General features: G+C 42.4%; 1 protein-coding gene across 4 annotated transcripts in view; it reads right to left on the bottom strand.

The window, feature by feature from the left end:
* Positions 1-19,190, bottom strand: part of rsrc1 (arginine/serine-rich coiled-coil 1) — a 148,097-nt gene that overhangs the window by 68,987 nt on the left and 59,920 nt on the right. For all 4 annotated transcript variants that reach the window (XM_080460396.1, XM_080460398.1, XM_080460399.1 and 1 more), the window contains 2 exons: positions 18,340-18,376; positions 4,597-4,648 (listed from right to left, as the gene is read on the bottom strand). In XM_080460396.1, coding sequence (XP_080316522.1) covers positions 4,597-4,648; positions 18,340-18,376 — 89 coding nt within the window. The remainder of the gene's footprint in view (positions 1-4,596; positions 4,649-18,339; positions 18,377-19,190) is intronic.

Genomic DNA, 19,190 nt, shown 5'->3' with positions numbered 1-19,190 from the left:
TTTGATTTTATAGTACTTGTCAAAAAAAAGTACAATGTTTCAGTTCCTTTTAACCAGGATAATGTCAACTTCAACGTGTGCCTGTCATTTAGCTCAGGTTACAAATGTGTGACATGCCACGGGATCTTGTCATGGATTGGACAGTGGTCCTGCAGTAAGTAAATAATGACCAGTATAATGGCAAAAAGTTCTAGATTGCTGCTGTTTGGTATTTTTTGAATGTTGTAGATATCATAAACAATGTATGGCGATGAGACGTACGCATGCCGAATTTGGTCAGTGACAACTGGACTGGAATAAAAAGGGTTAAAGATGCAAGATGGAAATAAGATTTCAGAGAAGTTCAGATGAAATTTGAAAGTTCTATATCTTAGATGGGATGGCTTCTTTACTAATAAATCTGCTTAATTGTATTTATCATAAAGATTGAGTAAATGATCATGTTATTAAAAAATGTTTATTAACTACAAAAGGTCATGGAAAAGTGTAAATCATTTTTATCAATGATTCAAAATTAAATGAATGAGAGGTCTTGGAAATATGTGTACTGTTTGTATCAGTGTGTGTGTGTGTGTGCGTGTGTGTGTGTGTTTGATATGTAGGCCAAGCAGGAAGTGACCCATAAACATATCCATCCAGCCCTTTCATTGGGGGCCAGTGTAGCCCTCCTCATCTCACGTGCACGTGCACGTGCACACACACACACACACACACACACACACACACACACACACACACACACACACACACACACACACACACACACACACACACACACACACACACACACACACACACACACACTCTCAAAGCCCCCAAAGAGCGGCTAAGCAGGCCAGCGGGCCAGCCGAGGGGGCTCATTACAGGTCCACAGAGCCCCCCAACACAAAGGCCTGAGCCGCTTTAGCCATGGGATGATCTGCTCTCTACTGACTAGAGAGAGTCCATAGACGGACAAAAGGAGGGGTGGGGAGGGAGGGGATGGGAGAGAAAGAGGTGGAAGAGAGTGAAGAAGAGGAGAGCAGAGGAGAGCCGCGGGCTTTAAGGATGTCAGGAGACCCCGAGAGAGAAAGCCTGGCGGGCGCTCAGAGAGGAACGGAGGGGAACCAGGAGGAGGAGGAGGAGGAGGAGGAGGTGGTGGTGGAGGCTTAAGCTCCACGGCTACGTCAGGACATTAACATTCACACAACCTCCCAACATCTGCTGCTTCCTTCTCGCCCTCCATCCCTATCTCCCACTGCCCTGCGAACAACACTGGAACAAAGACAGTAAGACACGAAATGAGCGGATAGATGGAAGGACAGGGACAGGAGACACTAAAATGGTGAGTCTGAGAAGAGATGCGAGCCAGATGAATTTAGAAGATTTGGCAGCGAGAGACAGCAGCTGCAGGTTCAGAGGACTTCAGGAAAAAAAAAAAAAGACAAATCCCTAATATTTGTAATTACAACAAACAAAATTTAAATTATCCAGGGCAAATAATGATTATTCTCAAAATTGAGGGAAGGCAGCAGAAACCAAGGCTGAAACCAATTGATAAATCAGTCTCAGCAACAATATAAACTGATTTATCAAACCAAAATCTGCTTTGCTTTACTGTAGCAAAATACAGTAATATATATACTCATATTTGGTTCCATCAGTGATCTCATCTTGAGCAGCTGAAAGACCTGATACAAGCCAGCCTGGACTCTATAGTGAAGACAGTCGTTGACCGAGCTATAAACCTGTTCTTTTGGAAGCCTCCAGGAAAGAACGAGAGGAAAACCAGAGACAAGTCCCGCACATTAAACCCTCTGCCTTAGTCCTGCGTCTGGCCCTGGGCCCGTGTCTGCACCAGTCTGGCCCACTGCACTCAAAGCCACATGCTTAATTTTATGATGCTTCACCACCATTAGTACAACATTAGCCTTGAGGTGGCATGGCAGGCAGGGAGGGAAGGTTGTCGGACAACCAAAGGACAAATCTAATATCTTTTTCAAACTTGCTTATTGAGCTTTAAGTTGAAACATTCCATCCAAAAAAAAAATAAAAAAATAAATCACCTCCTCAAAGTTAAACTGTTTAATGGAGTGTGTAGAATAAGCCTGAATTCAGAGAAATCACATCAAGCGATGGCAGCATTGTTCTGTGGCCGACAGGCTGAAGAAGTCTTAAGTGAGGTAAGTATGTGGCTGGCGGGTGCTTTATAGATGATGTATAGACGGCTGGTTCTTTCATATATTTCCTGTGGTGAAATTAGAGCCCTGTTCTGAAGTGCTGTGCACACGCGTGCCTGCATGTACGTGTGTGCGTGCATGACTGTAAACATGAAGACATCTTTCTCCACAGTCAATCTCTGCCTGTCACATCTGGCTCGCAACTCTACCCCTCGAATACACACTGGAATATATACACCGTGTGCATGGTGACATCTATGACTTATGTACTGGGAGGAGTGTTTGAAATTAAGCTGCAGTGAATATGGGCCCAGAAGCACTCAGAGCAGAGAGTCAGGGGTGTGTGTGTGTGTGTGTGTGTGTGTGTGTGTGTGTGTGTGTGTGTGTGTGTGTGTGTGTGTGTGTGTGTGTGTGTGTGTGTGTGTGTGTGTGTGTGTGTGTGTGTGTGTGTGTATGCGTGCGTGTGTGCGTGCGTGCGTGTGTGTGCGTGTGTGTGTGTGAGAGGGGAGGGGGTGTGCTGTGAGTCTGTGTGTCTGAACACACCCCTGTAGGTCCTCAGTGGAGGTTTTGTACATGAGACTGAGACTCAAAGTTCAAGGGTCCAGTAGAGAAACACAAATAAAAAAAAGGTTTCCAAGTATATTTGAAATGTTTCAGTGATCAATGTCAATTGTGCATGTCCTGAAACATAATCATGTTCCTTGTGGCTACAGAAGTTTTTTTTTGTTTTTTGTTAGTTTGACTGGCGACTCTAAATTAGCTGTACGTTTGAGAAAAAGATTTGTCTGTCTGGGAAATTATTTAGACCAGGAGCTTTGGCAAATCATGACTGTGCCTGGGACTTGGAGTGATGCAGGGTAGTTCTTTCTACCAGAAGTGCCAGGACGTGTTTTAGACATGTCCCAGAAGCAGCATGGAGCGCAGCGTGGTGCTCTGCACTGTGAGCGATAATAGTCAGACAAGACGTTATCACCCAAATCGTATAGTGAATCTCGGTAAATGATCCTGTTGATGACAGATTGGTTTTATCTTCGTTAATCCGCCATCATGTCATACCTGTTGGAAACAGGCCAAAAGGCAGACTAAAATCAACAAACACAACAAAGTTAATAAGTGCCCTGCTGTAAAACACTAACTCGTGGGAACTGCGGTCACGAGCGTGATGAAATAAAATGCTGTGGCACACTGCCGTTGTGCCTGGAGTAAATTATCCCCTGATTTTACTAAGGCACTGTTTACATGGCAACGCCTTCAAGTGAAAATTGACAACTTTTGTGGAGTTTTCGGGGTCCATTTGCACGACATCGGCGCTCGGACCGACTGAAAATTGAACATTTTGGCGATACCTGGCAATAAAAAACACTTCTGATTTCTGATTGTAAATGGGGGGAAATACAACTTTCCTGAAATACTTCTGAAGTGAATCGTTGTGCCATTATGCCAGGAAGATTCATTCATAACAATGATTCGTTGAATTTAACAGCTGAAGTGTACGTCGCCTATCCATCATCTGAATCACATGTTTAGACACATTTTATTTCTTACAAACAGCCAACACAGAGTGGGCCAAAACCACGAAGACAGACTGTTTAAAGGAGCTTCAATGTTTACAACATACTGTTCTCTGCACACACACATAAGTGGTCTGATTAAATTAAACAGCACACACTGCTGGCCCAACAGGAAAACAACCCTGTTTTCAACGCAAAACTTTTCTCAAATAAAAAAACGCAAAAATTAATGTTTTCACTTGAAACGTAGTCGTGTAAACGTGGCATCAAATGACCCCCTTCCCCCAAAGGCATCAGGGACTGGTGAGCCACCAACATTTTCTCACAAATGGAGGCTGCTGAGGAAAAAATCATCCAAGCCGATATTAATTAAAATACTTGTAGAAGATAGATGGGCTTATAGCTTTGAAACTAGATTTATGTCACCAGAACAGTAACCATGAATGAAAGATGATTTGTATACCTTAAAATTCCAGTGACTGTGCAACTGACATCAAGGTTGTTTTTTTTTCAAACTCATGAAAGGTTTTATGTATACAACTTCCTGACATATTGCGTTCCCCAGCAATGCGACCAACAGCCTGCGTGGGCATCCATCCTGTGGTGACTTCAACAAAAGACCAAACCTTTAAACTATTTGTCCTGAACTTCTAAATATACATTGCAAACCCACTAAATAAAATATCAATTCATTCAAAGTTGGGAACCAATACTTTCCAATCTGGACCAGTGCCACTTTTGTGGCTGGATGTCATTTCTGCAGGGAAAATCAGCAGAATGACGCAAACCACTAATGGAGGCGGCAGAACACCTTCAAATTAGCTTCCCTAAACTGGAGACTGGCCGCATGTGGTACGTGTCAAAAAGTGGCAGGAGTTCTGAATGAGATTGTAACAAAACGAGAAGCATCGTCATTCTCCTCTTACCTGCAGCCTGCAAGACCATATGCATCCGAACCTTCGCCTGCTCTGCTGGAGTCTGCAGACACAACGGACACAGAGACACACCATGAAGCTGAAACATTAAACAACAATGATTGTTCAATGGAAAGTGGTTACTGTTCCTGGTTAAAGGTTAGAGGTTGCTGCAGTACATCAAGAAGGCAGAGTGTGTTGCTCGAGGGCACGTTAAGCAGGACAGACACTTGTTTGACATTTGTTTTGTTAAAAGGATGATGCGCCTGGTTCCTCTGACACCCCTGCTAACAGAAATTTTACAAAGCACAGTTCATGACAGGACGGACAGCCACCGCGCTTTCACAACTTTATTTGGCTCTGGAACAGCTGTGTCCCTCCGGCAAAAATATATTTTACCCGTGATAATCTTTAACTCCAACTATTAGAGAGAATGTTCCCGTAAACTGTCCTCACGGAGCACCGAGGGACAACTTCACCGGGATCCTCGTCTCGTCGTTTGTGAAAACCCTGCTGGTAAGAAACACAGAGAAGCAACTCTCTGACACACCAGGGAGAATCAATGAAGAAGAGATGAAGAGAAATTTAGAGACAAAGAAAGAGAGAGGGAGAGAAGTGAGAGGGGAAGAGAGAAAACAAAAGCTGCTGTAACAAGCCTTTGGAGAGTTGGATAAGAGGGCACAGAGAGCACATTTTACAAAGATCACAGCCAAAGACTCAACATATTCCCTTCCCAGTGTGTGTATGTGCACATTCGTGTGCGCATCAGAAACATTTAGCGGGCATGAGCGGGGGGAGGGCCTCGTGCTTTGACAGCTGTATTGGGAGGCGCAGCCCTTTTTTTTTTTCTCCCTGACATGCCCTCAAAAGGGCCATGCTGTAATTCCAATATCATTGCTATTAGATTTGAGGGTCTTAATTGTCAAGGAAGAATGATGGCTACGACAGGGCACAGAGCTATAAAAGGCGAGAGTGCCACAGATTGCTCTCGGAGGTTTCTTTGGCGCTGCCGTGGCAAAGCGGCCCTCGTTACCATGCAGCGGCGGAGCCTCTGTGTAGGATTAGAGAGAAATTAAATGCTAATGGGGATGGGATCTGAATCCGCTGCCTGGGAGCATCATTTAGACGACAGGGCCGGGGCGTCGCTGACAGACAGCGCTACCTCCCACCTCCGCCTCCTTCTCCACAGACACCAGCTCTTCTTCCCATCTCCTGACTCCCCACCCCATTCACAGTGAAAAAAAATCGGATTTATCAAACTGTAAACTTGTCACTTTGTAAAAATGTCACTTTTCGGTGGCAGCCGGGGAAATATAATGACCCCCTTTAATGTAGTGATGTCAGGGTGCTGCATCCTAGACGGAGCGCACATCAAGGCACCGGCATCGACACTGAGTGGGGCACACTTAATGCAACATGGTGGTGGTGGTGTGTGTGTGTGTGTGTGTGTGTGTGTGTGTGTGTGTGTGTGTGTGTGTGTGTGTGTGTGTGTGTGTGTGTGTGTGTGTGTGTGTGTGTGTGTGTGTGTGTGTGTGTGTGTGTGTGTGTGTGTGTGTCCCACGTAGAAGGTGACACGGAGGATAACACTCACACTGAATGGTGCTGCTCGACAGCTAAAAAATTACCAATGGTTATTAAACCAGAGAAGAACACTCGAGGCTTTCACGCTTGCGCTTTTCATTCAGCTGCTTGAACAACTGTTTTAGTCATAATTCGATCATCCGTTTCCTACTTCCGAGTGTGTTGCATTTAGAAGAACAAAAAAAATAATTGATTACACGCCACATGAAAAAGTGCTGTACAGAATCCGAACCCAGCGTAGCGCCACACGGCTTACCGAGCCTGCTGAATTACACTGACACGAAGATCAGTCTTGGTTTGAGCAATAACATATTACTGCTTAACTATCGTGATCATTGTGTGCCGTGCAATCATCTTAGTTACAGTTTATTACAACGCCCACTCAGTAATTACATTAGCATTTGTTTACATTGGCCTTGAGGCATGTGTAAGTCCATGCATCCCTAAATGAAGACACAAACACACAGACACATGCTCCTGCCAGCTCCGCAAGGGGTAATAAAACACCGAATCACACCGCTGCTGCTGCCGCGCACTGTCTGAGGGTTTAACCTCTCTAATGACATTAACCAGCGAAGTGACAACAACTTGCAAAAACAATGACTGGCTTGTGGCCAGAGGGCTGTTAGGTATGAGCAGGAAGCAAAAGAAACCTGGTTTCTGACGCAGAGTAAGTCTGTCAAATTCATTTTTAAACAATTGTACAGTTACTCGTAAAGTTTTTTCTCAACTTTTCCATCATAATCAAATTCTTTAGAGATACCCCTATATGTCTGCTGTTTAAATAATGGGCTAAATAACATGAGAAATAGTTTAGCGTGTGTTAAAGCGACTCCGAGGTCAGTTCACAATTAGGCAAACACAACAACACCAGATCGCACAAGTACAGACGTCACACTGCATGTTCTTACTCCCAAACAAACTCCTCAATGTTTCACCTTAATTCACACATGCTTGCCCGCTCCCTCTGTGTGTAATTCATTAGAAAACAATAATAAGGCGTTAATTGCGCTCCCCAGAGGCAGCTGTGTCCCCCCCCCCCGCTGGGAGAGAGGCACACGCTGCATCTGAAGAAGCTTCGCCCCTCAATTAGAGCTGTGCCTTTCCAATGTACACAAACAAACATGAGACACCGGGAGACGGACCGTGTGTGTATTTCTGTGTACGCGTGCAGGGTGGCAGTGAAATGAGCAATGCTTTCTCTGCACAGGCTTTAGATTATCACACTGTGAGGAGGAGGAGGAGGAGGAGGAGGAGGAGGTGGGGGTAACAGACAGGATGGGACAAAAGATAAGACAGAAAAAAGTTACTTTTGTTTTTCTTCAGAGCTCAAGAAATCTTGCAGACCAAAAGAAGGAGAGGGATAGGAAGAAGGGAGGAGAGAAAGAAGGAAAAATATGATGAAGAATGCAGACACTGAGGGGACCAAAGACAGGAAGGATCTGACGCGGCTGTCAAACGAGAAGGCTTGAGAAAGTGGAAATATGGAGGCTTTTACTGTTTAATGGTGTTGTGTTACAGCGGCATTCAAATGGTAAATGGGCTTCACTTATATACTGTAGCGATGTTAACCTGAGAACATTATGAAAGTGCTTTACAACACTTGAGATTCTCTCTCACTCACACACACGCACGCACGCACGCACGCACGCGCACACGGAGCTGCTCTGAAGACTGGACTGCATACACCGAGTCATCTAAGGTCCAGTTTTATTCACACTAACAATAAAGACACTCCCAGTGTAAATCTGAGGAAAGTTCTTCTGGAGAAAAGAATTCAAGACTTCACTTTTTAATGTTGTTCATGGCAGGTCTACAAAAAAAAGAATGAAAAAGGATTCAGAAAATATGTATCGATTAGGATGCCATCATTTTCTTTGAGATCAAACATGGCTGCATGTGGGTGAACTAACGTGAGTTTGATACCACCAACTTTGAGTAAACAGTATATCTGGAAAATACTTTTTTTGATGAAGGATTCACAAAATGTCGTGTGCACTGACAGAAAACTAACCAACATGACACTTTAACTCTTAAATGCACTGTACAAATACTCAATAATAGGTTATTGAAGGAGGTTAAAGTGTTACATAAATATGTAAACAGCAGGTTTCTGGCAGTTAATCCTGGAGATAATTGAATAGGTAAAAAATATTTGTTTGTGTTTTAATTCATTCCTTAGGTTTATATGTGTAGATATTTTATATGACGGTACAGTGTGTCTCATTTTAATCTGAAGCACTTTAAGAAATATTTTAAGTGTATATAAATAATACTATTATTAATAACATTGGTTAACACTGAGAAAAAGATATAGTTTTGCGAACATGCTCGAATGCATGTATGTATAAGACATGATCCACAATACAGGCACTGCATGTCTTCCCCACTGGCGGTGCAATATTTGGACTTTTTTCTTCAAATGGTTGCCATAAAATAATCTATTATCAGGTTATTCTTGCCAGCAGTGACACCCTAACCCACTCAGCACAGTCTAACTTTTGCCTTTCATTTTGCCAGGAAGTCCAGTTTCCTCACTGCAGGCCTCCAGCTCATTTCCTTACCTCCCAGCAGTAACGACAGACACGCCGAGACATGCTTCGCTGAGCTAAGTGCCCGGCGCTGTCCCATTAGTCAAAAATAAACACATCCCATTAGAAAAATAAATTACCCTCACTCTGCTTGGTAAAAACAATGCTTACCTTGTGTATAATGAGGCCCTGCACGCAGGAAATTTCATCAATTTGTAGTCTTGCTGTGGTACAAAAGACTAGTTTTATTGTTATTATTATCATTGGGCCTGAGGCCGTCCAGACAAAGCAGCGTGTGGCGGGTCAGGTGATGACTAAATGCTGTTAGGCCAGATAGGCCATCGCTGCTCACAATGTGGTTAGGAGGTGAAATTACTGTCTCACTCATTGACTGAGCTCCTCTGTCAGATCACACAACAGGAAGAAGTAATCTATGACAACGAGACGTGCAAAACATAGAAAAATAACATTTTACAAGCTAGAAAGATTCAATAAAAGTCAAGAAGCAGGGCTAAATGAGAGCACATGCAAGCACCAGAGCAGAGTCACCACTCATGGAGAATAGAGTAGAAACAGGATAGACTATAATAGAAAAGAATACAGAATGTAACAGAGCAGAACGACATAGAATGGAAGTGAATGGATGAGGAAAAGACAGAACTGGACAGAATGTAATGCAATAGAATAGAACAGGTCAGGACAGGACAGGAGAGCACAAGACTGAATGGCGATGAGAAAGGAATAAAAAAAAAAAATTGAATTCCTTTATTGTCCTTGTTTTAGCAAAATCAAACTTTCAAGCGCATCTCCAGAATACGGTAGCAAAACTACAATTTGATTTTTAAAATTTTTTTGAATGAAGGACTGTGATGTGAGAACTAAAAACAAATTGATGTAACTGTAAAAAATTTAACATATGACTCATTATTACTGTGTCCGGGAAATGTTCTGCTCATCTCATGAATAGCTGAACTCTTGATTCAGCAGACACAATAACCCATCTTCTTTTGAAAGCCAACGACCATGATGAGGATTTGATATGTACCAAGAAAGTAAGAGAGAAAATAGGTTTAAAAAAATGAAATCTTTAAAAATGTCTCCTTCTCTTCGTGTATAGCTCTAGTTTAGGTATCTTTTCCCGACTACATGTGATCTAAACAAGTAATTCAAAATCATCAGTCACCATTGAGTGTGCCCACAATTTGAAATATGAAAAAACCTTTGACCTACATTTTTTTCAAGAGATCAAAAATGTCCAGCTTTCCATCTATTTTTTCATGGTGCACATACTTTGAAAGCAGATGTTGTTGTTTTTCACAAGTACATGCTGTTAAGAAGTAGTTGAAGTAGAGACAAAGATGAGTACTTGGTACTTTTATTTAAGACAACGCTGATAATAATACTTGAAGCAATGTAACAGTAATTTTCAGTACAATATCAACATAAGAACCGAAAAAAAAACCATTGTCCATCTGCGGTGAACCAGATGAACAGTTTTGAGTTCTTTGAAACTGAGTTCATTTCCTCTGAACATAGAAAAGGCAGTCTCGGGTCCTAAAGTAACACTGATTTTGTCATTCGCTGTCATGCAGTCATGTCAACATTGGTTAGTGACATCATTGTGTCAGACTGAGCCCCTGAACTTTCTGTTTTTTTACTTTTCAAACCACCACTATTGTAGAGCTGAATAAAAATCGTTTAAACTGATGTATGTTCTCATGTCTGCACTCAAACATACGACTAAACTTCCGTTCTGATAACGTCAGAAGAGAACAAACCTTCAGCGACCCCCTCTGATTTCTGCTGCCCCTGAAAGGGGTTCCGGACCCAGGTTGGAAAACCACATTTCTATGTCGCGTAAACTTGCAGAAGAGTCACTTTTCTAAGGCAATAAAACAAAAGCTGTGGGAAAAGAGAGAAAGTCAAAATATCCAGACTTCAGACAGACTATGCTTCCATAAAACCACAGAAAATGTGTGAGAAATAAAAGATACATTAGTGAACTGTGGGTTTGAGTAAACTCACCTCATCTTTTAAATGTCTTTAAAGAAAGCATCTCAAAGAAAGAAAAAAAAAGGGGGGACCTCACCAGTCCATCTATTGTAACATCAATCCTGATTGCAGCACTGAATGCATTATTTTCTGTCAATGAGCCGCCTTGATATATACATAAACACACAGCCCACCTCCACTAACTCTTTCTCTGCTGGAGCTGATATGCTCAATATTCATCTCATTATAGTTTTAAAGTCTTCATCTGTTTCCATTTTCTTTCATTTGTTGAATCCCGCCCGGGCTTCCTCGCCATCTCTCCTTCCTCCCTCAGCCTGCCCCCAACAAACACACAGAAATACCGCACACCCAAAAGAGGACAGGGGAAAACAGAGTCCCTCAAAAATGCAATATTTCTGTTTTTAATATCGAGGTCTATAAGATCAGGGCAGAGATGGGTTCCATGGCAATATGTTTATTTATATATTTTATAAGGAGGAAAAAAGTCTGCCTATCAGTGTATGTATGTGGGGGGCCTGAGCCACTGCATCCGAGCTCATCTTATATGAAAAATAATGTTGTGTATGGCTATACTTTTATATATAATGGCAATATGGGATCAGGGCTCTTTTACAATGCGCCATACTTCAGGCTAGGGCTAACAGCATTTTATGACCCGCCAGCAGTTCATCTTCATGTCTCAGGCAGGCAGGAGCACTGCATAATAATGTCGTTTCCTGCCCCCAAATGCTATTTCACAGGCCGGGGCTCATTTCTCAAACTTCACCACTTTTACAATTTCCTAAACTTTTATTCCCGTCATTATTACCAACAAGATTTCATTACGTATTTAGAATGTAAACAAGTTTGAGTAATGACACTCCTCCCGTCTCTCCGGGATCATTCCTGCTGATGGCTCGGCTGCTATCTCGGGCGTGCGCGTGCACCGGTACGGACCCACAAATGAAACGCGCGCGCAAATGCACAAACACTCTGTCCCACGAGCAGCCGCGTATAAACGATGCAAACGTACACTCGCTCAAACTGCTCCAAACAAGGCGCCACTCAAAGGCGGTAATTTACTATGCTGTGTACGTGTTTATGTGTGCAGATGCACATGCATGTATGATAAAGGGGGGGGTGGCGGCGGCGGAGGGGGGTGAAGGGAGGAGAGAGTTTTATACTCAACTCACATAAATCATGTAGAAGAAAAATGAGCAAATGTGCAGGCTAACTCATCTTCTCCCCATCCGGAGAAAATGAAATTCACTGGAATACCTATCAAAACTGCAATCATCCAGAGATAATATCTTCTTTGGTCTATCTGCACTTTCCGATTTAATTTCCTCCATGCCCTTGACATCCAGCGATACCATTAAGATGAAGCACATACAGTAAGGGAGTAGTTCTCACGTTTTGATATATGAGATCTCTGCGCTTAATGTAATATCATCATTTGAAAATTAATGCAATCTTTCTTTTGTTTGGGAGAGTTGAGGGTTTTTTTTTTTTTTTGGAGAGGGGGGGAAACACTCGAGGAGCGAGCCACAGCGAGACGGGCGACAAGACAGTGATGGGGACGCCTGAAAAGGAGGCAGAGAAAAACAAGTGATATGTGAGAAAAGAGGGAAGGAGGGATAGACTGGGGGGGTGGGGGGTTCTGTCCTCTTTTCGTGCCAGAATGACATGCAATTATGTCTGGGTCTGCCCCAAGTCAGAGGTCACTCAAATTACTCCATCATTTAGCCGCATCGCCGAGATGAGAGGACACCAGAAAACGAGACCCCCCCCCCCTTCCGTCTTCCCCCATGCTTCCACATCCTCCCAACCCCCGCCACCACATCAAATATCATCAAATCATTAGTGTAATAAGCATGGAAATCTGTTTGCAGATTATCAACCCCCTCCTCACTCCCCCTTCCCCTTCCCCTTCCCCCCTCCTCCTTTATCTGTCCAGAATCTATCCGGGCTGTTTGCACCCCTTTATCCTACACAATCATGTCAGAGAGGAAAAAAGACAGTCGGTGACAAAGACGTACAAAGAGAGGCAAGAGATACATGAGAAGCAATAAGAAAGAAGGCGTTTGATGAGACGTCTAAAGTTTGAAAACAAAGGCCCAATAAATTGTGTATCCGACTCAGATCTTTCTCATGTCTGGCCCCGGATCACAGACATATTAAGTGACGCCTGGTTTGTCACTGTGTTGATGGTGTTGCCAGTGTGTGTCGTCCTGGTTACAGCTGTTGGTCGCTGTCTGTCATTAGGCCCAGCAGGCTATTTGCCCCGGTAAACTCCTCAACTCACTTTGGGATACTCAGACGTCCCTGAAGTGAGCCGTGAAGACTACAGGCGCTGAAACATCCGAAATAGTAGATGGCTATTCTCAAATGGCATTTTCTCCTAGAACCTGACACGATCTATAGGATTGAGGAGTATCTTTTAATAAGTGGCGGAGGTATATTTAACACTTTCAGATAGAATGATCAGTGTAAAGCAGAGAAGACTGTGACTAATTAATCCCACAAATTGTTACACACCAGAAGTATGGGGAATAATCAAGTCAATGCATGTTTTAAAGTTCTATAAATGCCTCACTTTTATAGCAGAAAACAGACAAAAACAAACAAATCGACACTTGAAATAAAACAAAATAAAATAGAAGTTACAATGGCTTTTGCTCTGATTTAAGTTGTTTATTTCACCTAAGCTCTTACTAGTTAGACCAAAGGGCCACAAATACATCCTGATAGAAGAAACCAACAGCTGCAGATGTTTCCCTTAGTTTTACAGTATATATGTAGGCGTAAACTAGGAGAAAACTGTATTTGTAGTAGAATGACTTTTCATAGAATTTGAAAAAAAAAAAAAAAAAACAATTAAGGAAACAATTGTGCAATTTCAACATTTGTTAATCTATACCTCAAACTATTAAAAGTAAAGAAGCCATGCTCTTCATTTGAGGCTCATGTTTTCTCTTTGAATGTTCTGACTTTGGGCTAATCTTTGGGCAAATCGGTTGAAAGATTTGAAAGGCTTTTTCTAAAAGTGTCTTCTTCATGAGACTGATGTTGGTGAACCTCATGTCTCACAGCACAACAAGATGCCTTTTGCATCCTTCCCTGTATGGTTTTGATGCTAATGCTGATTGCTTCACTGGCAGTGTTGGGCTGTGTCTGGTACACTCATAAAACAGTGCGAGAATCAGTGAATTGATAAAAGACAAGTTACTAGTAGTAATAACCTTTATCGCAAAGTTAAAGCTTTCTTAGCATTTTTCATGATTTGAAAGGTCTGGAAGGGAACATGATCGGTCAGACATCTAGTGGGTTGTGTTTTCGAAAAGCCCTGAGAAAGAGAAATGCAAACCTGATTCCGAATATGTGTTCAGTTTTTTTAAAAGTGAATTCCTGAGTCATCGTCATCGTCATTTAAAATTAGGCCAAATGAGAATCTTTTTTCTATTATGCTGGTACAATGAGAATAAAAGTGTGAGACGAACACTGGACTGTTTTACTGAAGAATTGAACACCTACCACCCTGCTGCTGCTTAGACGAATAACAACTTATCCCATAAGGATGATGTCACTATGGAATTATTGGAAATCACTCCCATTAAAATAATGTGATATTTTCCTGAGACCAATCAGAAGACCCTCCGAGTGTTTTAAAAGAAGGAGCAACAGTGTCACATCGAGTGATGAAGTAAATCCCACACTGGCAGCACCGATTGGTTCTATTTTCAGTGAATCGTGACCTCAACTCAACCTACAGCCCTTCTCTGACCCGTAAAGCAGCCGTCGCCATCAGGCTGTGCTCGAACTCCCCTCCCAGGGGCTGCTGACGTCTCTCCCCGACACCCCTCCATGTTGCTCTCCTACCCCCCCCCCCCCCCCCCCCCCCCCCCCCCTTCTTCTGTCAGTCCTCGGGCAGTTGTTTGTGTAAGAACGATGGGTACAGCTGCTGATTGAGCAAGTAATCCTGATGAGGCTGATTCCTCATGTATTGATTGAGCTGCTGGCTTTCTTCTCCTCCGCTCTGAAACGCTGTGCATCTGGACTGATTAGCTGCTGTAGGCCACTTCTTTTGCTTTCACTCCATTTCTCCCAGAGCAAAGAATTGTCCAACTCACACTTGGCTGCGTGTGTGTGTGTGTGCATGCGTGCGTGCGTGTGTGCGCGTGCACGCACTTGCAAAAGCAGAAACTAACGCAGAGCACTGGGAGCAATTAACTTCGGTTTTTCTCGCTGCGTTGCGACTGATCGCGTTCGTTCAATCTGCTGAAAAATCGAAAACAAAACACACCAAACACAAACAATAAAACAAACCTCAGACCACATAGATCTTAATTGCCCACCTAATTACTTCACCAGTCATTCACTCAGTGCAGTTAACAGAAGAAGATGGTGTTAGGCTTCATCAGTAAAAGAAAAAATAAAAAAATAAAAATCAAGCAGCAGAATAATGCGAACACACAAGCTTGATTGTCACATCAGTGTGAATAATTTCGCACATTTTTTTCTTGCTTACAAACAGAAAAATAATCACACATAACCACTGCAAACAATTCTGAATAAAACTGGGAATTAATTATTATCTGTAAAAATAAAAAAAAAGTGACTGCTTTTAGAGACCAGGCTCGTTGAAGCTGGTGACACCTTGGTAAGTGTCAAGATAGTTGATGCACTAATCTTAAGAGCACAAGATCAGTCATAAATTCCTGTTTGGAGATCTTCAGGGATATATGTGTGAGGTATTGAGAGTAGCAACATTTCCAACAGCCCTGCAACTCTACCTCAGAGGGAGATGAGCTCCATTATTTACAGTTCTCTGTCCCGAATCGTAATCAGAGTCTTGCACTCCACAGGCCGCCGACGACTGGGGTGCAATCTCCCCATAAGCATAAACACACCTATAAATTCAAACACTCAGTATTCAGGCATTCAAATTCTCAGAGACGTACGTACAAGAAAAAAACTCTGGTAAACATACAAATGTGTGTACATGAGTGTGTCTTTCTCACTGTGTCAATTTGTAATGTGGGAACTAGTGAGCTACCCTGATGAGGATGAAGACAAAGCACTAAGAATCAGATGCAAACATGTCATAATGGATTCCTGTGGGGACACTTTGGGGCCAAAACTATAGCGAACAAATCCGGTCAAGGAACTAATGATTAACACAAATGCCGATGCTCATGTTTGACAACACTGTGTACATTTACTTACAACAGGGGTGTTTTTAAAGTGCGGCAGTCCTCCTTCCAGCTGAATGGAAATCATGATTAAAAAAATAAATAAATTTAGTGGCGCGTAAAACTATTGAAAATTTCAGCGATAAAATTTGCATTGCCACATACCATCAACAATTGGAGTCAGTTTCAGGGTCGTTCTGTCTGGAGTTTGCATATTCTCCCAGTGCGACTTTAAATATGTGTGTTTCAGGCTAACGGATCTTTCTAAATTGTCCACAGGTGTGAAGTTCAGTGTGTGTCTCTCTAGTGTGTATCCCGACTTCACTCAGAGTCGGCCCCAATACCTCACAACTCGGAGTTGAAGTGGTACAGAAGATGGATTATTGGCAGCTTCGGTGCAAAACTGCAAGTCTAAGAACAAGACAAAATAGCTGCAGACTACATATAAAGACTTCATGAATATTTCAAACTAAAAGTGTCTAACTAGCATGAGAAGAGCGATGCTTTGTATTAACTATTGATCACACGGTCTCTAACCAGCATAACTTAGAAGGTGAGCAGGAAGTTTGGCACTCAACCAAAAATGACTACTTGTTGGCAAAACATGACAGACGCGACAGTTGGGTGTGACATCGTGGTGAAAGCTCTGTGAGGAGAATCTCACCCCTCTTGACACATTGAAAATCAATTATCTGAAAATGGGAAAAAAATATTTAAAGTTGATGGGACTTTTGTGTGCCATCATGTTCTCCCTGTGATTGTTCTCAACAGACTTCAATCCAAAAATGAAGAGACATTTTAGGGTTAAACAACCTGAATAAAAAAGATATAAATGATATTGGTAAAATAACTTCTTGAGAATTGTTTACCTGGTTTCTGAATGTGCTTATGTATACAGCAGGGAGAGAGATATTTGTGTGTAGTGCATCCCAGCAGGGCATCGCAAACGTCTTATTTAAATTAGTTTGCATTCCCACATATGCCTTTAGGAAAAAGACTCATCTCAACATGAGACACGGACTCTTATAATGTTTGCCAAGATATAACTGCCCATATACATATTGATTAATGCTGTTTATGCATCTAATCCCCTCTTGAATAATTCACTCCACCTTTTATGGAGTACAACATCAATCACACCTGTAGACACACCCAGAGACGTCTCCCAACCCAAAGGAGACCATTACTATATTGTGCGCTATATTTAATGTCCATCATTTTATTCCACCTCATAAGTGAGACATCTGCACTCTATAGAGTGCTCTCAAAAATCCCCACAGTCATATTAAAAAGTAGTGCACGCAAGTTTGTGCAGACAATTCAACATGACATCTGTCTGCAAGGAGGCAGGAAAGAAGAGTGGAGGGTTCAAAACTGCAATTCAATCACGCCGCGACTTGTAGCGAGTGTTCAAAAGCAGAACATGCTGCTTTCGATAACATAATAATGATCATATGACAAATTATCTGGGATACGTAATCACAGCATGAACAGATAATAGGGGGGGGGGGGGTTGCCTCAATGTCTTCCTCAAATCAAAGTTATGAACACTGTCAACAACAGCGAGAAGACATATTTCTGCAGCGGAACTTGGCGGCGGTCAAATCGAATTTCAACTTTATGGGATTTGAAGCGCAAGGAAAGTGGAGAGTTACTGAGAACTGTTTGAATTTCGGGGTCAGTCATTTGTGTGGTATATTCAGGGTCATTTGCGTAACGCGTGGCGGGGCGGGGGTCATTTGCGTAGGGTGCAGGGAGCGGCGGTTTAGTATGCAGGGAGGCGAGGGAGGGAGGGTATGTGACATCCACAGAGAGCCGGGACCCTCGCTGACCCCTGTCTATAATTCATCCCCTGGAATATGGGGCACATCAAAACCTCGGCTTCTTCCCACCCAAAAAGAGGAGAGGAAACCTTTTCACTTTGTTGCACGGCACTCTGACCCCGTATTAAAGCAAGCAGCGAGAGAAACCCTGGAAACATTAAAATTTCAGCAAAGTCCCAGGAGAGCGTTTCCGGCAGGTCTTGAATTCACGTGTGGGAGAAGAGGGAGAAAAGGTCCCATTCTGACAGGGAGGGTGAGGGGGGTTGGGGTGGGGGTGCGGGTGCGGGGACAAATTAAAAATATATTTTTACCTTACGAAGAAGCAACTGTAAACAGGTACGCACTCAAACACAATCAGTTAAAGTGACGGGGGTGACAGTAGATGTGTGTTGGGACAGAATTGGAAGTAAAAGAAATGCAAATATAAAACGAAGCCACGATGGAGACGCTATTCTTCATTTATCCCCATTGCCTCCGTCGCTCTCGCTCCATCGCTGCGAGCTGCAGGTGTTCAGCTCCAATTGTGAAGATTGTATCAAGGATGCAGATATCAAAGTGTGTGTTCATGCGTGTGTGCGCGCGTGTGTGCGTGCGTGTGTGCGTGCGTGTGTGCGTGCGTGCGCGATAGAAACTTACCAGATGTTCTAATCTGGCTTTGATGTTCCCGGCATCCCTGCAAAACAACAACACATTTCCTCTATTGTAAATAAAGCATCAACACAAAAAGTCATTTAAGAACAGTGCTTTTGCAGCTTGCGCAAACACACACACACACACAATAAAAGCAACAAATTCTGCCAAAAATCTCTTTATCACACGTTGCAAAAGAATTCCATGTATAAGTAAATCCCCCCCAAAAAAAGCTGGAATCTGGATTTAACAGTTACTATTATCATTACTATTCTTAATAATAACTGATCAACTGATTTTGTTTGTGTATCGATTTCAAATAGCAGTAACAAAACAAGTTTCTTGAAGTCAAAATAATGTCAAAATAATGTCAAAATAATGTCAAAAACGTCTAAACTCTAAACTCAAAACACGACTCACTCACATGAATGAGTCAATGAACTGGATTTTCATTGAATTTTGAGCTGGTCGACACAAAACTGGCTTCGATAGTCATTCAGTAATAATTGTGAGTCTAACTAACTGTCTTAGTTGCAGTTAGATAGACTCAGGGGATCCCGACGCAGTAAAGCTTCTTGCTAATCAATTATATAGATGATATATTGGTACTATAATTAAATTTTTGCACAGATAAAGTAAGCAGCAGTCAAAATTACCAAGCTTACTTTGTGTGACAGGATGGAAAAAAAATTAAATAAATCGCAATGAAACAAAAAAGGATTTCTATTAATCAAAAACATGATAATGAGAAATAATCCTAATTGTTAACCTTTCAGACTGAGATGCTGTGTGCATTTTTTATGCGTTTGCATCCACACTAGACAGAGGTTAACTAATATTGTCGCCACACTGCTGGC

Source organism: Lipophrys pholis (assembly GCF_963383615.2).
Source record: "Lipophrys pholis genome assembly, chromosome: 3".
NCBI lineage: Eukaryota > Metazoa > Chordata > Actinopteri > Blenniiformes > Blenniidae > Lipophrys > Lipophrys pholis.
Note: the sequence above shows the minus strand (reverse complement) of the source record. Positions and strands in the feature narration are given on the sequence as shown.